We start from the raw sequence: 23,925 nt of genomic DNA on the forward strand, positions 1-23,925 counted from the left end.
TAGATGGTAAAGGAAGGAACCTTGAGAGGAACCAGACTCAAAGGGGAACCCATCCTCATATGGGTGACACTGAAGAGTGTTATTATAAATATACAGTCAGAAAATGTTGTATTGAAGTGGAGATTGTTGTCCTCAAAGACCACATGGTGTTGGCATCTCCCCTTCAGTATAGCAGAGTCCAACTGGAGCTGGTAGATCTCTAAATGCCTCGCAGGTTCCTCATAGAGTCAGCCTCTTCTCCATGGGGGTCCAAAATCTTCATGGCACAGAAGACAATCAGAGCTGGTACAATTTCTGGATGCCTCGGGATGGGTAGAAAGAGAGAAGTAGTGGAGAGGAATTAACATAGCTTCTGTTCATAATATTAGCAAGCAATAGATGATAATGTGCAATTGGTCTGATGTATTAGAGCACAATATTATGGGATGTATTATGTGTACACCTGACTTAAGAAATAAGTTTTAATCTACATTTAAACTGGGAAAGTGTGTCTGAGCCCCGAACACTATCAGGAAGACTATTCCAAAGTTTGGGAGCTAAATATAAAAACGCTCTACCGCCTTTAGTAGATTTTGATATCCTGGGAACTATTGTAAGGTGTTAGAAGACTCGTTAGATACATGGGAGCTAAACCATTAAGTAGCAGCAGTTTGTAATCAATTCTAACAGGTAGCCAATGTAGAGATGATAAAATTGGGGTTATATGATCATACTTTCTTGTACTGTCGAGCTATTAGTGACGGAACATCCCTCTAAATGGAAGTTGAAGTGTGAGAGTTTCTGTGTACTGGTTTTTGGACCGATAAGTAGTATTTCTGTTTTATCGGTGTTTACAACAGAAAATTACAGTTCATCCAATCTTTTATCTCTTTAACACACTCAGTTAATTTGGACAATTTAGCGGTTTCATCATTTATTTAATCTAAATAATAGCATATAGAATGATAATCCGGGTTTAAGTGCAGTGTGAAAAGCCCTAAAGTCAGAATGTAAGCTTTATTGATTATTTTGTTCTATCACTCTGTAGAACATGCTGGAGCTTCTGGAGGAAATGCCCAATGGCGCTCCACCTGATAAAGTACGCAACTACATTTATCAGCTGATTAAAGCGATCCACTGGTGCCATAAGAATGAGATTGTACACCGAGGTAAAAGCAACCTGAAGGCTTTGGAAAATACTGATTTCTCTTATTCTGGGCTAATGTGATTCCTGTATTTCTTAAATCTTTACATTTGATGGGGAGTGGAAGGTTTCTCTGTGTTCCTTCTCAGACATCAAGCCTGAAAATCTTCTCATCAGCTCCAATGACATCCTCAAGCTCTGCGATTTTGGTAAGTGATAAGATGAAGATATCTAACGATCTAGAATGTCCTGAGAAATGGGACAATTATTTTCCTCCAAAGACATTTGAGCTGGGATTTGAGATCAAAACGATGGCTATGTGTCGAAGATTCCAGATTTTTCCTGGTATTTGCTTCCAGATGTGTTTAACAACATACGAATTATAAAAAGCTTTGTATCAGATGGCCCAATTTGTAGGTGAGCAAAATTATTGGACCAATGTAGTTTTGAAGGCAATGAATAAATAAAAGTAATCATTCTTTAATATTCGGTTGCTTGCAGTTACTTCATAAAGCCTGTGACTCATTGTGATGTTTTTCCAGGCTTTTTACAGAGTTTGATTGCTTCAGGAGGTATCTCCTTTCTGTCTCCTCTTCAGGAGGTGAAATTCTACTCACTTAGGTTAAGGTCTGCTGATTGACTTGGTCAGTCTTCCACTTTTCCCCCCTCATTAAGTTTGTTGATGTTCTCCCCAGTTAGATCGCATGTAATTCTCTGTAAATTTAACTTCAGACTTCTGAAGTCATCCTGCTGCTACCGTACTGAATTAGATCATCATTAAAGATTAGTGAGAATGTTCCAGAAGCAGCCATGGATTGTGGTACCATCACTCTGCCGTTTGTAGAGGTTATTAGTGATATCACTGTCTGTTGTTTCTGGGTTTTTTCCTTCACAGATCTTACACAATGTTTTTGCCCTCAGCTGCTGTTGTTTTCATTGGCCCAACCTCGTCAGTGTCTGTCGCTCAGTACCCCAGCTCTTGCTTTCTTTCTTATCCAGGACATTCTGAATTGTTGTATTGGATATACCCAGTGTTTTCACAGCTTTAAAATGGCTTGTTCTTCTTCCCATAGACAGCTGAAAAGATAGAGAGATTTTCATGCCGGCTTATAACGTTTAACAACAAACGCAGTTACAGGTGAAACTGAGAGGAGATGTTCAGAGCTATTTATTTTTTAAACAGGACACGCCTGAGTAGTGAGAAACATCTGTCAGGCGCGTGTATGAATATTTTTGCTTGCCGAAAAATTGTGTGGTCTTATACAAACTGGGTTGTTTTTATGTTGTGGAACTTTATTTGATCTCAAACCCACATTTCTTCACCCTACAGGAAAAAAAACAACTGACGCTGCAACAAGGCTTTTGTCGTTTACTATTGAGTATTCTATTAGGCTAACGTATTTAAAAATTCTACTTGCACTCGGACAGACGACTTACATTTTCATGACTAGCACAGACCAAACTCACGAATATAATAGATATGAGTAAGACAACAGACTGTATGCTTTGAATATGTTGACGTGATATCATTTGATATTTAAAAGCTCACAAGTGTGAGAGTACTGCGTGTGTCGGTTCTAGCCGTGACCATAATGCCCCACCTGCTGGAAGATGAAGATAATTGCCTGAAAAGTGAAAAGTCACGCATTATATGATTAGGCAGCTCAGTGAGTTCCATGGAGAATGTACATGAGTCACAGCAGACTTCTTTTGAAGCACTTTTATTTTTAGCCCCGGCTTGATTAATCAAGTGTGAATATTCTACCGTCTCATTCACACCACCCATCTCGTCTCTTCTTATCATAATAGACTGATCATATGTTTTTTTATTGATTATATGGTTCCTTTTTTAAACTTCTGTTTTGCTTTACACTCTTTGTCGCAGACTGTAGACTAAATGCACATACACAAAGACTCGCTGGAAACATCGAAACAGAAAACACACATGGTCTAGGACAGGGGTTTTTCTCGTGATCTCGTGGGAGGTTCGTTGTGGGGAGATTGATGAAAACAGAAGTCACAATAAGTTACTTTTTAATAACAAACTCTATGGCCAAAGCGTTTGTGCACACCAAACCATCTTACGTGTTATAAGAAGGACCCTGTGGACCCCGTGTCAGCTGATGATAAGTGGTACAGAAGATGGATGGATGGTGTTTATTATTATTATTATTATTATTATTATTATTGTTGTTGTTGTTGTTGTTGTTGTTGCTGTTAGAAAATTGTAAATACATGATCCTCATTAAGTATTATTCTAATATTTTCACAATTAGTCAGTTCCCAGTTTCCCAGTTCCCAGTCCTGTGTAGAAACACAACAATACAAACATCAGGTGTTAGTCATTAAGAGACACTTAAGACACACCACGTTAGGAGTGTAGACGTTTTACCATCTGGAGTAAGTGGTGTCGTGTTGTTAGTGAAGCGCTGCTTTTTAAAGAGTACGTTCTTAATAATACGGATCAGTGGATTAAATTCTGATGTACACTTGAACTGTGTGTCATCTTCCTTGACTTCCTCCCTCTTCCTCACCATCTCTCTTGTTTCCCTCTTTTTCTAGGCTTTGCCCGGAATCTTTCAGAAGGCAGCGACGCCAACTACACAGAGTACGTGGCCACCAGGTGGTACAGATCTCCCGAGCTTCTTCTCGGGTGAGTGTCATGCAGTATTTTTCTTCTGATTTGTTTCCACAGCTCACAGCTCTCCATTCCCTGATACCTTTAAGGTCCATAGACCTTAAGCTGCGTCCCTAATGCTGCACTACAGACTATGCACTAAAAGTCTAGTGGATGAATTTTTGAAGGGTTGTATCGTCTCAAATGAAACACTCCTACGAAATCCAGCGTCAGCGCTTGGTAGCCCCTCTTCCACCTACGTAAGCAAAACTATAAGTGTTGGATTTAAAGCGTCCAACTTTCCATACCTGAAGTGCAGTTCTTTCTCTTAAGTGGTATTTTTAGTGTAAACACCCAACTCACACTATTTATCTACACAACGAAGTAACGGATGAGAACAAATGAATGAACATGTGGAACATGAAAAAAAATGGATAGGCTTTGGTTTTTGTGGAAACAAAACCCATGGATCATTCTGGAAGCTGAGATGTTTTTTCTTGGTGCTTATTGCTGTTTAGACTGATATTTTTGTGTGCCACCAGAGGAGATAGCAGAGAAGGAGAGAGGGAATGCCACAATCGTGTTTTTTTCCCAAAAGTCTCGCCATTTAAATTCCGCCTACTCGAATGTTCTCACCCTCCCTCTCTTCGCATCTCTGAGCAGAGCTGTGTCTTTCAGCCTGATGTCTCAACTCTTTTTTCTCTCTCTCTCTCTCGCTCTCCCTCTCTCTTTCACTTTTTCTCCATAATTTCCTCATCCGTAGCCCCTCCCCCATCATTTTTGGCTCTTTCATGGTTGCAATTTACATTGACGACACGGCAAAAAAAAGTATTCGTTTTCAAATATAGTAATAAGAAGCTTTGGTCGATCAGTAAACATGACTGTTGCAGTATTCATTGTTCTTCATGTGTCTTCAATACGCCCCCGTTACGATAAATTGACAATTTAATACCTCTGCTAGTGCCTTAAAGCCCCAGCAGACCTGATTCAGCTCATTAAGCACCTGATAATTAGCTGATTATTTATTTAGGCAGGTGTTTAACAGCATATAAATCACAGAACGCACAAGCGTGCAGACTCCAAGACCGTAACGAAGAAGCCGTGGCATAGAGAATCATACTAATTCAGAAGGATCTTAGCTTGACATGAGGATTTCTCGCTAATACAAAATGTTCTCGAGTAATCAGTAGTAGTGGACTTGATTTTTTTACCAAAGGGAAGTAAAAAATATCAGGCAAATTCAGTTTCTTTTCATTAGATTTGTTTTAAAGACATTTTTCTGATTTTAATTTTGTCTTATTGGCAGATCATTTTGCTCAATCGTGTAATTCTCGAAAGAAGCATTATCTGCCAATAGAAATATTAGCATTAGCATCTGCTTTTACACAAGATCCTTTCACTTGATTTATCAAATACACATTTTTCTGTGGCCTGTAGACATTTGTAAAACAGTGACACTGGAGACTCCTTCCATAAATGTCAGAAAAACATCTTCTTAGCAAACATCTCAAACATTTATGTTATTTAAAGGCGGGGTCTCCGATTTTTGAAAGCCAATGTCGACATTTGAAATCACCAAAACAAACACGCCCCTAACCCAAATGGGTCCCACCCCTGTATGGGGTGGGACCCATTCCGCCCACACACACATACGTACAGTATCCAGTATACGTACAGTACCCAGCTCCGCCCACACACACATACGTACAGTAACCCAGGCAAATAATGGAAAGAAATGTGTCTTTATCATAGCTGAAGGGAAGAACAATACGATTGCAGATAAACAAACAAGTAAAAATGACACACAAGCATAATCATGCAAAGGACAAAGGCATATATTAGTTCTGTGTAACAAAGCAAAACAACGTTACTCACCTATCGAGAAGGAAAAAAGCGCCTCGACGTCTTAAGTAAAGTTGAATTTCCCGAGTCAATAACTCCTGAGCTAAACGCTGTTACTACACAAAACGCGGTTGTAGCTGCCTCTCTACATTACTACGATAGAAAAGAGGTGTTATTTGTGTAGTAACAGCATTTAGCTCAGGAGTTATTGACTCGGGAAACTCCAATCTGTGAACATGCGCCAACTTCCTGCTCCTTCAGTTCTCTCCAGCACTGGAAAGCTGATCCTATATTAACACAGGTCCTACTTCTTGCCTTATCGTAAGCCTTTCTTCTCTTTCTTTCTTTGTTTTTATTCTCCGTGTCAATGTTAAAACCGCTTTCTGCTAATGTCACACATGCGCACTGAACAGTCTCTCTGCCGCATATTGGCAAGCCCCGCCCCTTTCTGCACATTGGCTACATGTTCGTTTTGATTTTTGTTTTGATTTTTGTTTATTATCGGCCCGACTCAGTTTTCTGAAGCGTTCCTCAAAAATCGGAGACGCTGCCTTTAATCTATTTATTATTAGCTGTAAAAGTTCACCTAGTACAATTAGTTCTTTCCTAACAGTCTGTTTTGCTTTGTCTCTCAGAGCTCCATATGGAAAGGCTGTGGATATGTGGTCAGTGGGATGTATCCTGGGCGAACTGAGTGACGGACAGCCTTTATTTCCGGGAGAAAGTGAGATCGATCAGCTCTTTACCATCCAGAAAGTGCTGGGTCCCTTGCCTCCTGAGCAGATGAAGCTGTTCTACAGCAACCCTCGCTTTGCTGGACTCCGGGTAACAAATAGACTTTTCTTCTCTTCTCTTCTCTTCTCTTCTCTTCTCTTCTCTTCTCTTCTCTTCTCCTCTCCTGAAAAACATGTGAACTGTACCTAGCCCAGCTGCGTATCAAAGATGAGAAATTGGCTTACGCTTGCACTTTAGAATTGCTGTAGTACTTGTCGGTTGCCGTCCATTCCTGTTTCCATCTTTTTCGATCTTGCGAATGAGGAAATGAATAAAACAAACCCGTTCTTTCGCTCTCTCTTTTCTCATCTTCATGTCTTTGTATCAAATGACAGTTCCCTACAGTCAGCCATCCACAGACCCTGGAAAGGAGATACTTAGGCATCATTAATGGACTCATGTTGGATCTCATGAAGGTAAGGCTTACACAATTTATTTAGTAAATTTAGTTCATTCATTTTGGGAAGATCTTTACCAAGCAGCTGTTTTTACTTTATATACAGTATGTTTAAAGATATTTATATATATATATTTATATATATCTGATGGGCCAGTAGGGGGTGGGCTACACAAATACAGTGGGATTCAACATAGTAACTCATTATGCTAAATGATATCTAGGGCCTGATCAAATGTATGCACTACTTATTAGTTGACTTAAAAATTTGAACAAGCCACAAGCCATCTTTCTGTGAAATGCCATAGAAAATGGTATGGCGTTTGCGATAACACCTGTGCACTAATTCCATAGCTTCCAACCACACAGATATAAATAGGTTTTCACAATCACTACATAATTATACAAATTTGTACCATTTATAACTTTTCTTTTAGCCAGATTGTAGTGCTTGGTTGTTTTTCTTTGCTGTTCTAAATATAATTCTGATCTTAGAATCTGCTGCTGTTGAACCCGTCGGAGCGCTTTCTGACTGAGCAGTGTTTGAACCACCTCGTGTTCCAGGCACTGCGAGTGCTCGAGCGACCCGCGCCACCGTCTCCCACGCCGCCTCGCTCCTCCAAGAGGAAACCGTACCACGGGGACAACACCATTCCCAGCCGGTCAGCTAGCTCCACACTGTGACACACATTACCAAGTATTTCTTTTGTACTATTCTACACTGTACAAGTGAGATTGTCCACTGAATGTAAGCTGAACCTGCAGCTTTAAGAGGCTTTACTTTATGAGGTGAGGCAACGAGAACAGTTAATGAAAGTCAGGGAATTATGAAGACGTGATTATATAGGATATGCAAATATCTACACATGTATACTAATCTGATTCATCAAGTGTTGATCTTTTGTAATCCTTTCTCTCTGTTTGTCTTTCTACAGAAGTAAGAGCTCTAGTCATCGTCGTGCCAACGGTAAAGACTGCTCGTCGCTGCCACGCCATGAAGACTTGCGCAGGAGCACTGAAGGCTTCTTGAATGGTGGTGGAGGGCCCATGGGAGCCAGCTTGAGCCCTACAATGCATCCCAAGAGCTACCAGAGCCAGACACTGAGCCGCTCGATCTCTTGCAGCAAAGATCTGGCCAACAACAATCTGCCGCATCTTTTGAGCCCCAAGGATGTCAAGGGCAAAACCGAGTTTGACTTCACTCTGGGACCCAAGACGACTGGTGGGGTGGACGTTTCCACTGGCAAGTACCTAAAATCATCCAAACAAAATCGACAGCCATCATCCTCTTTTCTGGAGGGCAAAACGAGCACTCTGCAGTCTAGCGACAAGCATGGACGTCATGGCTACATGGAAAGCTCGCATGGCTCTATGCCCTCATCCTCATCCTCCAAGAGCACTTCATCTTACCTTGGCCTGTCCAAAAGCCATGGCACTCTGAGTGACGCAAAGTCTGTTGGAAACCTGACTGAGCCCCGCCTTCACCTAGAGGAGACCGTTCCCAGTTCAAGCTCTAATTCCCGGTACTTCCCAACTAGCTGTTTGGACTTGAACGCCGCCCCCGCCAGCCCACGAACAGAGCGGCACTCCAGCTCAGATCACCAGGGTCATAGCCCAGCAGGGCGCTCCAACCCTCGCATGGAGGGTGGTACCCTGGACTCGCATCACTCCTCAGGCCGAAAAAAATTACCAGAGGAAGCCAAAGTCCCGGATGGTCTGGATCCATCCATGGTGGCTGGAGCCGCAGGCGTGCACAGTCACACGCTTTCCGCTCCCCACGAAGCCTTCCCCTATGGCCTGGGCTATACCAGCCCCTTTTCATCTCAGCAACGCCCCCACCGGCACTCTATGTATGTGCGACGTGAGCGCCACAGGACCCACGGTCAGGAGGCTGGGTTGGCAGTGAGCCAGGGTGCACCAACACGTGCCAGCAGCCTACAGTTACTTTCCCCTCAGCTTCCTCATCGCACATTACCACGCCATCCAAATGGCTCATCAAGAGAAGAGCTCAGCAAGGACATCAGCAGGGTCAGACTCTCTGTTTGTCTGCATTGATGTTTGTCTATCTCTCTGTCCATTACTAAAAATTGGTCTTTTTTTAAAATAGAATTATCAGAAAACTTGATTATCAAACTTGATTTGGAAGATGGAATACATGCTAAACTTATCTGGTGTTTGCTTAAAAAAAAGGTCTCTCGGATTAGAGATGCCTGCGTATGCAGATGCATACATGGACATTTGTTTCTTGCTAAGAGTTAGAGTGTCACTTAGTCACAGTCCTACTCATATCTCTGTTATAGATGACTAACTGCAGTGTCATTTTCCAATTCAAGCTAGGATAATGAGCCAAGGCAATACTTTGCCCTCTAACTGAAAATGATATTGTACTGTTAACCCAGTAAATGTCTTACAACATCATGTCAGATTTATAATGGGAGCATAGGTAAAACTGCTGGGTTTACAAAACATGAGACCTCCGACCCCAATGACAATGGCTTCTTTGGGTAAAATAACCTGGATTTTGTTTGTTTAAAAGAAATACTGTTATTGCAGACTACCAGTAAATCATTACGCACCATTCCATGTGCCGATGATAATAAAGGATGAACAATTTTATTGTTTCTCGTTTGAGAGACATCATACAGCAACTACAAGAGCATTAGAGCCATGTAAAGCTTAAGACAACACGGCAAGCTATACGTTAATGTACACCAGTTCGTTACCAAAAATGACGAGTTTAAACAAATTTAAGAAATGCTGTAGTTTGTTGTCATTTGGTGGAACCCAAATGTTGCCTTTAATTCTAGTAGAAAATATTTAAAAATGCTTATTCTCCTCGAAATGCTAACCTTATGTGATGCTGAGACACTAGCACATACTTTCAAAATGCTACTGTAGATTGTAAAATGTTGCCAGCGGTCCTGCTGTGTCTTTAATGAAGCATCAGCATGTTCAGATTGCAGCAGCATGCACCATCCAGATAAAGAAAGTTAGAGCACATTACAGCAAGATATAGAGGCAAGCTATTAAGTTTTGCTTTGACCAGAGGGCTACAGTTTGGGCACAGTTGTCTGTTTGATTTGTCTATCGGGGTTCAAACGTTTATCCTAACAAATGTTTCATGTTGGGGTTCCTTAATTAGAAATGAGTCTGCAGTTTACCATTTCTGTCAGGACAAAGGAAGAAAGTTTTGAGATTATTACTCTCAAGTAATAGTTACAATGGAACTTTTGAATTTGGCCTTTCCTCTTGTCAAATCTTGGAGATTATTGACAAAACGTTATAAAGAATGATGATAAGAAAGCGATTAGGTCATATACTGGGTTGTACAGTAACAACCAGGTGCCTATTATTCCTAGAATACCCCCTCAAATTTAACACCTGTATGAGGCAGTGTCCTGACTAAGGTAACACTTCACATTGACACATCTGACATTTGTTATTTTTTAGTTTTATGTGGGGGGAAAACATGTCTATTACTCTGAACTGTTTAGAGTCTAACCCCAACCTTGTGACATACTAAATCCAGGTGTAACCCTAATCCTCTAACCCTATACAGTATCTGCACATATGGTGGCATTGACAATAAAGAACCTTGAACCTATAACCCTGAGACTATCCTTAAACACCAACCCTCTAAGTATAATCCTAAGCCTAACCACACCACTAATCTTAGGTGAGTGAGAAAGGTTACCAGAAAAAAAACCCTGTATTTTCTGATGCCTTTGTCATTTTATCATTTGTTACCCTATATGTGTGTGTGTGTGTGTGTGTGTGTGTGTGTGTGTGTGTGTGTGTGTGTGTGTGTGTGTGTGTGTGTGTGTGAGATATATATCACAATATAATTTATTTAAATTTACACAACAATGAGGGTACAGAACAGAAATCAATTATAAATATTAAAATTTAGGTAGATTGATCGATGTAAGGTTCATAATCTACAGTCATGTGAAAAAATGAGGACTGCCTATGAAATCCTGTGTTTTTTTAACGTCAAGTCAAGACAACAAGCTTTTATTGTCGTTTCAACCATATATAGCTGATCCACTACACAGTGAAATAAGACAACGTTTCTCCAGGACTATGGTGCTACATAGAACTAAGACAGAGCTAAGAACTTATTTAAGTTAGTCCTAGATACATAAAGTGCATCTGTGCAACCTGGTGCAAACAGTGCAGGACAAAAGACAAAATGACAGTGTGGGACAAAAGACAGTGCATCAAAAAATACAAGACAATACACAAAAACCGCACCGACCAGTGTAAATACTGTGTTCTATATTGCATGTGCATAACATATTCGGACGTATGGATATTTAATATCAATTTTAACAACACTGAGAGATTCAAGTAATATAACTAAACAATTAAAACTGGAGGAAAAACCTTTTAAAACTTTCTGTCAAATGTAATTTTAAAAAAAAATGCAATTTCTGCTGAGGAAGAAATTAGGACATTCCCACATTTATTCCCACGCAAACTGGCTAAAATCACACACAGGTGTATTACATCAGGTACACATGATTGTTACTCAGCATATTGAAGGAGGCTTGCCCTATTTAAACCTCAGCCATTTAGTTTGGTGTGCTCCTGACTGTTGAAGTGAGAGTGAACACCATGGTGAGCTTGAAAGAATCTTCAGAAAACAGATTGTAGCAGCTTATAGAGTAAGTCTGGTAAGGGAATTAAAAAGATCTCAAAAGAATAGGAAATCAGCCATTCCACTGAAATCATCCTGGAAAATAGTCTACAAGTGGAGGACATTCAAAACGACATTCAAAACGAAGTCTAAAATTTCATCACAGGACCTACAGCAGGCTCTTTCTACTGTTGATGTGAAAGTGCATGCCTCTACAATCAGAAAGAGACTATACAAGTTTAGCTTGTATAGTTGCTGTAGGTGTGCAAGCAAGAAACCTTTGCCCTTTGTTTGGTGTAATCCAAATGCAACATTCCAAGAAACAAACCTTATACCAAATGTGAAAGCTCTTGGTGGAAGTGTCCTGGGTTTGTGAAACCTCTTGGTGGAAGTGTCCTGGTTTGGGGATGCTTTGCTGCAGCAGGACCTGGCCAGCTCACCATCAAGGAATCCATCATGAATTCTACCATGCATCAGAGGGTGCTCAAGGAACATGTGAGACCATCTGTCAAAAGAAATTTAAAGCTGAAGTGGAACTCGACCCTGCAACATGACAGTGACCAAAAAACACACCAGTAAAGCCACCAAGGACTGGCTGAACATGCAAGAAACTCCTCAAACATCTCACAGCTGAAATGATTGTGGTGAGGATCGGGGCAAACTTTCAACAGACAGAAGTCAGAGACTGGTAGATGGCTACAAGAAGCTTCTAATTTATTAAGTTTTTTTGAGTTATCTAAGTTATTTGAGCCAAAGGGGTAACACTAGCTATTAGCGGGTAGGGTTTTTAATGAGTAAAACAGTTTAAAAGAGTAAAAAGGTTCATTTCAACAGTTTTTTTAAATTATTTTTATTATTATTATTATTATTATTATTGTTGTTGTTGTTTATCTTCAATTAAATGACTTTCTTTTCCAGAATTTAAAATTAAAAACAAGATTAGACATCAATATGTGAACATTTCTTAATAAAGAACTGAATATTTAATGGGGGTATCCTAATTTTTTCACATGACTGTATATGTTGATCATTTCAGGGTCAACTTTGAACCAATTAAACATTTCATTAATTTATTTGATCAGTAATACACACTTTGTATTTGTATTATAAATCATCATACAAATGCTTATTCTGTCATTCCTAGGACCAATTTTGTGTGGCCAGTCCAGCTACAAGCATATATTGTGGACATGTACTAAAACTGGTGTACCTGGATGAAACCCACACAAACAAATGGATATCTTGCAAAACTACTGTACATTCAGACAGTAATTGGAGCTTATGATCAGACCCTGGAGCTGTGAAGCAGCAACACTGCTCCACCATGCTGCTACCAAATCAAATTATGTTTTGATTAGTCCCTAATACAGGGTTTGCGATTCCCAAGCTTGTAATAGAGCCATTTCTGTTCTGAAACATGTATAGTTGCTTTTTATGATATTTTTTAAGTGCAGTGCCTACATTTGTAAGGTGTTGGTGTATTGCTTTTCAAAAGCAACTCATTTTGAATCGTTGCTTTTAGCAATTTTTTTGTGCAACTCAAGTAGTCCATAAACCCCATCATCTTGAGCTTAGTCATGTATTGATGAATGAGCCAACTAAGAAAAACCTGAATAGAAAATTGTAAAACAACCTCTTGTCCTCTGAAATGGGTGACTAGGACTAAGGCTTTGATTGCATTTGGTTTTAAATCATACATAATTGTGGTATAGGTCTAAGAACCTTTCAGGTAGACAATTAGCATTTTGACCTCTTAGTCATTGTTTCTAGTCTATAAAATTAAAAATTAAAGAATAAAAAACTAAGTCTGCCACTAACTAGCTAAATAACAACGCACTGCACAGAATAAATACCTTACTGTTTCTTGTTTGTTTTAACAGAACGATCAGTCTCCAAAGGAGAAGCCTCACTCTCATGGCCCAATTAAGGACTCGACAAGGGACAACACTTCTTACCACTCACAACGTGCCAAAAATGAGGTCTGAGTCTTAAGATGATTAAGCTGCGTATCAAGTCTAGATTCATTCATTCATTTTCTTATCCGCTTATCCGAACTTCTCGGGTCACGGGGAGCCTGTGCCTATCTCAGGCGTCATAGGGCAACGAGGCAGGATACACCCTGGACGGAGTGCCAACCCATCTCAGGGCACACACACACTCTCATTCACTCACACACACACACACACTACGGACAATTTTCCAGAGATGCCAATCAACCTACCATGCATGTCTTTGGACCCGGGGGAGGAAACCGGAGTACCCGGAGGAAACCCCCGAGGCACGGGGAGAACATGCAAACTCCACACATACAAGGTGGAGGTGGGAATCGAACCCCCAACCCTGGAGGTGTGAGGTGAATGTGCTAACCACTACGCCACCGTCTTCCAGGAATTACCAGTTGCCCGAAAACAGGAGTGCTTTGTAGTCATGAGTGTTAGGTGAAGAGGTTGGTCTTTAGTGCTGTAGATGTTTGGACAACCAGGTGGAGTTAATTCTACCACCTGGGTGCCAGGACAAGAAGACACTTGGTGCATGCTTTCCTGGTGGGTCCATTGGAGCTATGATAGATAAAGAGCAGGGTGTTATGAGTATGTTAAGGTAAGTGGGTGCAGGTGTTTTGGGTTTTTTGGAAGTTTAATAAGCTGATGAGCTGAGAATGTACAGTAGCAATATGGTGGTGGAGAGAACTTGGAAGGACCTGCATGACCAGGTCACTTTAGTGACGTGAGGTGAGAAGGATAGTTGGTTGCCTAAGACTACCATCTGTTGCGCTGCATGACACTTTGACAGATCTGAGAGTTGTCCAGAGAGATCACAAGATCTTGACATGGGAATGCCGCTCCAGGTCTGTCCACCAGTTCAGTCCTGCTGGGATTTAGTTTTAGCTGATGAGCTGCCGTGCATGATGAGATGTCTGCCAGACCTGCTGAGATCTGAAGGAGGAAATAAGATAATGAGTCATCAACATTGGTGTCATCCATGTGAGGATATGACCCCACTAAGAGAACATGATCAGCTGGTGAACAGAACAGCACCCTGCACCTGGAGGTCTATTGGCACACAGTGTAGGGTCCAGGTTTATCTGTGCTACACCGATTCCTTATTTTATTTTTGCTTTGACCACCAGAGAATAAAATTCTTTCCTTGCAGCTTCTTCAAGTCTTCTCCTCAAGTAAATATTAGAAAGTCAGGTGCCTGACTTGATGTAGGAGCACCATATAGCATACTTTAAATGGAAGCATGTTGCCAGGTCTCTGCCATAGGTACAACATCATTCTCAATCGATTGCACCGGCTGTGTAGCTTCTTCAGATGGCACAGTGCATTATTTACCCCAGGATAGAGTATTTATTTAGACATATTCTAATGTAGGGCAATGTAGGATTTTGCAAATGTACACCCAGGTAATAAATAGATGACAGTGACGAAGTCACCAAAATCTGACAGCCGGACCACAACCTTAACTCAGTGTCAAAAATATTAATTTTCAGGAACTACCTTTGCAGTGCATCAAACATTTTCAAGTTGTATTCCACCAGATATCAGGGGTCTCGTTCCTTGAGACCTCCAAGTGATGAAAAATCTTTCTGGTGGAATCTTACTGTTGCTGGTGGAAGCACAGTTTTACAATGTTCTGCACCAAAATGGCATGAAAGGGACTACTATGAACTAGTTTATAAATGATTTGATGCTTTTTTTTCTTTGCCCAGATTCCAAATTCTGTGAAATGTTTGTGGTAGCTAGCAATTGTGCCACTTGCCTGTCCTTCAGTCAATTATATCTGGGAATCACCTGCTTTCTGGGTTGGATGTATTCCACTATGTCATCAGAGATGGTTTCAAATGACTCCAAAGCAGTGCATATGATGTACAGCAAGGCTAGGTGTGTAGGAAGCATGAGAAAAAGTAGTGTGGAGCTAATTTATTTATGCTGCATTCTATTCTTCCTTTGCTCAAGGTTGGGATGTACCATGATCCACATATGGAAGATGGAACCTCATCCAAGGAGAACCGATTGATCTATAGTGATTCTATGCCACGTCGAGTGGGCAGCTTTTACCGAGGTATTCACAAATGTGGGATGAGAATAAATGTAGATTTTTTACTTTTTATATCATATTAGTGGACAGACGAACCAACCACTTACTATGATTGGGTGTCTCGTGTGTGCACTTATGTATACCCTAGTTCCTTCTCCACGACCAGACAATTCCTTCCATGATAATGTGCCTCAGAGCAGAGTTCCACCTGTATCGGCAGACAGTGCTGCCATGGCTAACCACTCCAAACGGCAGACAAACTTTGACCCCTGGTGAGTAGTCACTGTTAGCATGCCTGTAGCAAGCAGATATGAGTTTCACCGCTCAAAATTTTTGAGGATTATTTCCAGAATTAATATTAGAAGGACATTGTCAATAATGATGTTTTGAATGTCTGGAAGTATCTCACACTATATTTCTTTTGATTTTGATTTTAGGAATAACTCCGAGGCGATGGTTCTGAACCCACCAGAGATTCCAAAACAGAAGGAAAAACAGGGTTTCTTTAGAGCAATAAAGAAGAAAAAGAAGAAGTCACAACCAGTGAGCCTCGTACTTTTCAGTTATTTACCACGACTGGATTCGGTCCGATAATAGACGAAAAACCATTTAAATTATGCAGTGGTCTTGTGTAATTTAAATGGGGATCGTAGCATTAAAATAAGCATGTGTAACTGAAAGAGAACATTATCCAGGATGGACAAATGACAAATCAGTAGCTAGCCCGCAAAAGCAAGTAAAAGCTCTAGCTCTCTTCTTTTTGAACCAGCATCTTTATTTTCTCTTGAAATGTTGAACTATGTGGTTGCATTGTGTCCATGCTAGCAGGACAATTATGCAATGGCTTTGTGCTACACATTCTGATTCACACTTTCAACTTCAACTTCAACTTTATTCATTTATATAGCACATTTTACTGCAATTTCAATTGCCCAAAGTGCTGCACAATATTACAAAAAGCATAAAGCAATATACTGTATATCAGACCGATTGTAACAAAGAAAATGAAAACAGATAAAGAATAAAATACATAAAAGGGAAACTGATGAAAGATAAAATGAAATAAAATACAGTATAAAAGCATCAAGAAACTATCTCTAAACAAGGTCTATTCTCAACCAACGCTAAATGAAAAAGATATGTTTTTAAACGAGACTTAAAACCTTCCAAAGTTGAGGCCTGCCGAATATGCAAAGGGAGGCTGTTCCACATTTTAGAGGCGATGACCATGAAAGATCTATCGCCCCTAGATTTTTTTGAGGAACGGGGAACTGCCAGTTGAAGTTTATCTTCTGATCTCAGAGACCTGACTGGAGAATGATCCTTTAAGAGGTTGGTGATATGGCTTGGGGCGATGTTGTGAAAAGCTTTAAAAACCATCAATAAAATTTTGAAATCAATTCTATACTGGACTGGAAGCCAGTGAAGAGTAGATAATACAGTATGTAGTTACAGTATGTGGCGGGTTACAGTATGTGTTCTCTAATTATTGTGCCAGTTAGAAACCTAGCTGCCGCACACTGATAAAGACTGATTAGTCTGACTGGAATATATAGTTCTACTACCAACCATCCATCATGATTCCCAGCTAGTCCCAGCTAGGGAAAGTGGTGGCTAAGGTGGTTACAGCTGTGGGTCATTTATTGGAGGACCGGGGTTCAAGCACTGCCAAGCTGCCACAGTTGGACCCTTGAGCAAGGCCCTTAGCCTTCACTACTCCAGGGGCACTACATCTTGGCTGACCCTGCACCCTGGCACAAACCTCCAAAGCCGGGATATGCAAAAAAACAAAAAAGAATTTCACTGAATTCCAGTCAATGTGGGATTTGGAGGCACACTCTCTAGTTGCAACTTCAAGGTCCATCACAACAGCTTGAAGCACATTAGTTTAGCTTCCATACCAAAGGAACCAAGTAGGATTTCTTTTCTTTTCTTTCCTTTTCTTTTCTTTAGCTGTTGATAATATAAGTAAAAAAGCTAATTAGAAACAATGTCCAGTACAACTGACTACTGATTTGTCCATCTCTCTGCCATCCAAGAAAAATCATGATGTAGTAACAACTCTAAAATTTGAATGGGACCAACTTAACCTATCACTTAATGCTAATTTTCTACCACTTTCAGTGTAATTGCAGAAATCTGGAAATCAGAAACGTCATTTAACAGCTGCAAAGAGGCTTGCTTTATGTGTCTATGTGTGTGCTGTCTCTCTGGGTCGCTTGGTATGTCTTTGTCTCTTAGCCAGCAGTATATGTGTGTGTTTGTAAGAAATCTATACTAAATGTGAATAGTCCATGTTTGTTTGCTTTCTAAACTATTCTTCTCTTTTTAATTGCTTTTGCAGTTTTTCCTCTTGCAATTTACACAAAATGAATGAAATCAGTGATAAATGGCTTGATAATCCATATGCACACGCAACAAAATGGAGTCCCATTAGTTAGTTAATCTAGCACAAGCTACACCAATCTGGGTTTAGTGAAAATACCATTTTAAATCATTTATAGGATCAAGGCTAATACTAGTCTTATTAGCTCCATTATGTGATCCTAATTCTCGCCTGTGATATTCTAGTAGCTAAATGTAATGAAGCAACATTATCTAAAGCTAATGCTAGCATTTGAGATACTATTAGCCTTATTAGAAAGCTATATTATGTAATGTTAATACTAATCTGTGGTATTCTGTTAGCCCTAGGATATAAATAAAGCTAACGCTAACCTATGATATTCTGTTTCTTGTTAGAACGGCTTGGTTTTTATATCAGTTTAATTTGAATTTATTTAAGTGAGGAGAAAAAAATCTTTTCAACTATTAAAGGAAATAAACAATAGGCTGGCCTAATTCACTATGATCGCTAAATTCTCTAACAGGGCTCAAATCCCTCAAGCTTAAATCCAGATAATGTTTATAGCATTACCCCCAATAGCCCCTTGACTGACCCACCCCCACCCCTAACACCACCACCTTCAGACTGTCATAAGCAGACCCAAGCAGAGTGTCTGTGATGGAAATCTGCCTCTCATCGAAAAAACATGCTCTGTGTGCAAACTCTAAGCCATGGGTCTGTATGTTCATCTCATCTGCCGCTGGCCTTTTTCTGCGTCTTATATTCCAGACGGAGGGCTGCGAGGGAAGGAACCCGAGCATCAAGAAAAGCCTTTTCCCCCTCTTTAACTCAAAGAATAGCTTAAAGCATAACTCCTCTGTGCTTCCTGTCCTTGCTCAGCCCATGGTACAGCACTCATGGAACCGTCCCACTCCACATTGTTTGCCATGTTGACATCACACCAGAGTCTCCACTGCATGTGGTTTAAATGTAGCCATCACTTCTTTTGGTTTTTAGATAATCAGTAGTATTTGTTCAGTGTGACATCATGAGCATTGGGCCCAGATTCATGTTATCATTAACAGTGCTCATTACCAGCACCATGAGTGAATCCTTAGCATTTAGAAAACGCATGGATCTATATACATTAACAAGTACTTCTATTAAGCATGCGGTCTAATTTTATGGATCTGGTCCCAACTGTTTCTACATGTGAAACATCATCACCATTCCTGCTAGTCTAGCAGCACAAGCATGTCATTAGATGCATGGAACTTCAGCAGTGCCTGCTTTCAGTGGATGTACAGCTACATTTACAATTCTCCAGAAGCAGGACATAGCAGGAGAATGGAACACGATGTGTCCCCAACACCATTAAAACAAAAACACAAACATATTTGAACTAGTTAGTAGAGACAGTGGCTGGGGGTGTCCTAATAGTCCAGCTAATTACACACTGTGTAAGAGCATATTAACATGCACTCACTGAGCACTTTATTAGGAACAGCTGTACCCAAACTGTACATTTATATCTTTGTCTAATCATGTGGTATGATATTTGGTGGTAGCTCAGTGGTTAAGGTGTTGGGCTACTGATCAGAAGGTCATGGGTTTGAACCCCAGGTCCACCAAGCTGCCACTGCTGGGCTCCTGAGCAAGGCCCTTAACCCTCAGTTGCTTAGTTGTAAGTCACTCTGGATAAAGGTGTCTGCTAAATGCCGTAAATATAAATGTAATGCAGATACAAATCAAGAGCTTGAATTTGCCTTAATTTAGCAGCCTTTACAACCTTGGTCAGCAGAAAAGCATCTCTAGTAGAGATGGATTGAACTAGAACAGCAGAAGACCACATGAGATTTGATGCACACTCCCAGCCCGCTGGCCTCATGCACGTTATTTGTGTTTTTTTTGGTTTCCCTTTCCTTGCTCGATTGTCGCTGTGGTTTTGGTTCTTTTTTTGCACACTTTTTTTTTTATCTGCATGGTTGCCAGGTTGCAGCTGAAGGCCAACAGGACCAGCTGGTGCTCCAAAGACCAGTCAAGTCTTCGTCCCACCACAGCAGCCGTCACCGGAACCGGGACAGAGAACGGGACAGAGACAGGGACCGGGATAGGGATAGGAACCGAGAGCGAGGTCATGAGCGAGAAAGAGACAGAGACAACACCTGGCCTGTAGAGAAACATACAAATGTGCAACCTCAGGCAAGAAACCGATGGCTTTTTTCTTTTTTGTAACTCTATATATTTTTACCTTATTATATTTTGGAATTTTTATAATTCTGACTCTTTAAAACAGGGATTTACACATAAACATTACATTAGGTTCACTATTTCCTCTGTTTTTATTTACCTTTAGAACCAACCTCTTAGGTCTTTGCGTAAGTTGCTGCACCTTTCCTCTCCTCCTTCGTCCTCAACAGCTGTTAGCCAGCCTCCTCCTCCTCCTCCTCCAGATCGCTCATCTGAAATACGCTTCCAGCCACTTGCCAACCCGCCACCCAAAGCAGCACCTCCAAGCATGCCTGAAGCACGGGCCATTTCGGTGGGCAGCATCACTCCGAACACCAAGAGCCGTAAGCCACACAACTACCCTCTGCCAGGGCAGATAGAGTCCGCTTGGCATGCCACAGCTCCCTACCCCGACCAAATGGCCAGCAAAGCTGGGCAGAATGGCATCGGCTTTGCCAGGGCTGCTCGTCCACGGATGCCAAACCTCAATGACCTGAAAGAAACCGCTTTGTAGGGGCAGACATATCTTCTTTCACTCTTCTGACAATTTGGGAGTGTCTGCAAAGCCAATATCACTTCCGCACTTAACGACGAATCTGGCCAGAAGGTGGCACTAATCATGTCTTGTTTTTTTTTTTTTTTTAATCATCTACATCCTTTGATAGAATTTGTATCTGTTAACAGGTTCAGTTTTCAGTTCTTGACATTGATGATGTATCTAAGTATTTGTATAAGGAAATTTATCAGCTGGGGGGGTAAATGAACCATGGAATAGTAAGAGCTTTAGTTTATACACCAGAGAATGTATAAATATTTATTGTGTAATAATTCTATATTTCATGGAGATTATTTAATTAATTATGAGTGTCTTACTATTTAATATATACATTGTACAGAGTGCATTTTATTGTTGTAACAAATGGTACATATTATTATTATTATTATTATTATTATTATTATTATTATTATTATTGAACAGTTTGTTCTGTTAGGAATCCTCTACTGCCTGGACACTTAGGCATCTCATCTTTTACAGATTTTGAGATCTAACTGCCCATTAACACAGAAGCTACACTGTCAGAGGCTAACTCTCATCACATGATCTTCAGCTAATCAATGACAGGATTTTTTTTTTTTTTTGCTTGCGCATTCTTTTGCTTTTTATTTTCTTTGATTTTTTTCCCGTAAATTAAAATCTGAGTTGTAAGCCAAACCCAGTCCAAATGGCTCTAGAAATGGACGGTGGGCCACAGTAGAAGCACGTCAGTGATTAGCTCAGCAGGGCTATTGTCGTATAACGAATGGCTGACGATCACCTAGGCACATCATCAGGTTTTGTTCCGAAACTGTTTATCACATTCCCTCATTGACTCGCCTTTTTACTTACCTTTTGGAAGAATCTGTGTTTAGTCGGTAGAGTTCAGGCTGTTTATTAGTGTACGTATGAGCAAGAAAAGGTTATACACCAATAATGTTCCAACCACCTGTACTGTAGGTCCCTGTTGTGCCACCAATTCATTTAGCTCTGATTCATTTAGGCATGGACTCCACAGTCTGATTAGACTGATGGGCCCTTGAGCAAGGCCCTTAACCCTGACTGCTTCGGGGGTGCTGTATCATGGCTGACCCTGTGCTCTGACCCCAACCTCCAAATTTGGGATATGTGAGGAAATAATTTCCCCGTGCTGTAATGTCTGTGACAAAGTAAAGGATTTTATTTTGTCTGAAAATGTGCTGTGGCATCCGGCACCAGCAAGTCCTGTAGGTTGTAAGTTGAAGCCTCCATGAATCCGACCACTTTGTCCGGAATATCCCACAGATGCAGGATCAGATTGAGATCTGGGGATTTCGGAGGCCAAGTCAACACCTTGATCTCTTTAGACACGTTCCTTAAACCATTCCTGAACAATGTTTGCAGTGTGGGTCTGGGAACATCATCCTGCTGGGTTTGGTAACATTGTTTACTTCACCTGGCACTGGTTTATTGGTGGACATGAAGTAAACTCGCAAACCAGACGAGGGACTCGGGTACATTTTGTCAAAAAAAAACAAGGACAAGATACGCAAAGATAGAGAGAGCCTTGACATCAACCGATAACAGAATTATTTTCTCTACCATTACAATACTCTTGAGAATAATTTGTTTCCCCCCCAAACGTAAAAGTGTACAATAGACATCATATAGAGTAGTAATAACATACACAGGGAGTTGTAGGGTTGTGACATGATACTCAATTGAATAAAAAAAGCGTGGGATTGCTGCTATACCTTAATCCTGATATCAGGAAATTGCAATTTTTCTATCAGGAAGCATCGCATCACCCTGTCTGTGACTGTGAAACTGACTGTGCAACTTGCCAAAGAAAACTGCATTATATCCAGTGCTCTCTGACCTCTTACACTTTCTCCTTAAGCTGTCAGTAATCGTCTGAAGTGTTACAGAGCTGACGTGCTCTACCAAACGACCAGAAGTCAATGAGGGAGTGTTAACAGGAAGTGAATCTTTTCAGGATGTTGACTTTACAAGTACAGTAATAGAACACGGTTGTGAATATTTTTTCAAATCATTCTGAATAAGATACAGAGACCTCCATAACACTGAATATGTTTCAGCCTCACAGATGATCCTATATCAGATATATAATATATAGAAATACAGTGTATATAAGATTGAGAATATGAAAGATGATGAGAGATGAATTCTCTCCTTGTAAAAAAATTTAAAAAAAGGTGCAATATCTGGATGATAAATATTTTACTCCTTTAAATGGATTTAATAACGACGGTTAAAGGTTATATTTAACTTTCAGGAATTTACCGAGAGATCCCAAAAAGAAACAGAAAGAGATATCTAACTGAGAGTTTCAACACGCATTATTTTTTTGTTATTCCTTTTTTTTTTTTTTTTTTGGGTAATAAAGCAATGGTGCACTTTAAAGCTGTGTTTCACGGTGAAGTGTATCGTGCCCATTTGGTGTTTTCTAGATGGCAACACCACACCCCATTACACCAAACCAACCCCCACCACCCCGACCCTCTAAATCCATGGGTTTATCACGACCATTTTCTAGAGAACTGCACTGAATGTGGATTTTTTTCATGACTCATCATGTGTAATCGAGCAACTTTACATTACAACTTACAGTTAAATATTTAGCACCATTTTAAATCACTTTACTTTGTTGTACTGGTTTTTTCATCACGTCATCGCCTTCGGTTCACCAGACTATAAAGGTACTTCGACCGATACTTTGCATCTAGGCTTGTTATTTCTCGTCTTGGATCAGATCGGAAACTGTTTTCTACGAAGGCCAAATGAAGGTCACGTCATCGTTCTGTGGTGATTTGTATAATTCCGTATTTTAGTTTCATTCAATTTGGTTGTACATCTGTCTTTTACAGCATATTAACCCGCCTTGGCATATTACCAGCTCATATAGCATGCCAATGCAATGCCAAGTCTTTTTTATTTGTTTGTTTGTTTGTTTATTTATTTATTTATTTATGTTTACTAGCAGCATGACCTAAATTAAAGTTGGAGGATGACGGCTGGAGGCACCGTGTGCTTTAATGCTCTACAAATTCACTGTTGTTGGGTGTGTTGGAGGAGCAGTGAACACCGTGTAAACCCAGTACTGATGTTGTCCTTCACACATGGAGTTTATTTATTTATTTATTTTAATCCCCCCCCCCCCCCCCCAAAAAAATGATTTCCCATATGAATATCATAGAACTGCTTATTCAAATATCTATACTCGATGTCTATCAAGCATATCAGACCAGGATGAAAAACGCCACAGCTGATTAGATTTCACCCTGATGGTGTATAAAATCAAATAAAAGTGAACACGACCGCTGAAAGAGAATTTCATCCCTCACACGAAAGACGGCGAATGAAAACCTGTAACCGGTTTTCGTCCGTCGTTTATGCCACTTTTCA

At 40.4% G+C, this 23,925-nt stretch overlaps 1 protein-coding gene across 3 annotated transcripts in view; it reads left to right on the forward strand.

Annotated features, from left to right (window-relative positions):
- The window catches only part of cdkl5 (cyclin-dependent kinase-like 5), a 40,695-nt gene extending 17,208 nt beyond the window's left edge, over nucleotides 1–23,487 (forward strand). For 2 of the 3 annotated variants that reach the window (XM_027168542.2, XM_027168541.2), the window contains exons 6-19: nucleotides 1,028–1,148; nucleotides 1,273–1,332; nucleotides 3,686–3,776; nucleotides 6,218–6,407; nucleotides 6,692–6,772; nucleotides 7,249–7,415; nucleotides 7,689–8,781; nucleotides 13,273–13,371; nucleotides 15,349–15,454; nucleotides 15,579–15,702; nucleotides 15,868–15,973; nucleotides 18,546–18,662; nucleotides 19,749–19,958; nucleotides 20,113–23,487. In XM_027168542.2, the coding sequence (XP_027024343.2) occupies nucleotides 1,028–1,148; nucleotides 1,273–1,332; nucleotides 3,686–3,776; nucleotides 6,218–6,407; nucleotides 6,692–6,772; nucleotides 7,249–7,415; nucleotides 7,689–8,781; nucleotides 13,273–13,371; nucleotides 15,349–15,454; nucleotides 15,579–15,702; nucleotides 15,868–15,973; nucleotides 18,546–18,662; nucleotides 19,749–19,958; nucleotides 20,113–20,499 (2,952 nt within the window). In that variant the 3' untranslated portion in view covers nucleotides 20,500–23,487. The remainder of the gene's footprint in view (nucleotides 1–1,027; nucleotides 1,149–1,272; nucleotides 1,333–3,685; nucleotides 3,777–6,217; nucleotides 6,408–6,691; nucleotides 6,773–7,248; nucleotides 7,416–7,688; nucleotides 8,782–13,272; nucleotides 13,372–15,348; nucleotides 15,455–15,578; nucleotides 15,703–15,867; nucleotides 15,974–18,545; nucleotides 18,663–19,748; nucleotides 19,959–20,112) is intronic. The other variant, XM_027168544.2, reaches the window with a different exon arrangement.
- The last annotated feature ends 438 nt before the right edge of the window (nucleotides 23,488–23,925 follow it).

The sequence above is a fragment of the Tachysurus fulvidraco genome, chromosome 1 (genome assembly GCF_022655615.1).
Source record: "Tachysurus fulvidraco isolate hzauxx_2018 chromosome 1, HZAU_PFXX_2.0, whole genome shotgun sequence".
Classification (NCBI taxonomy): domain Eukaryota; kingdom Metazoa; phylum Chordata; class Actinopteri; order Siluriformes; family Bagridae; genus Tachysurus; species Tachysurus fulvidraco.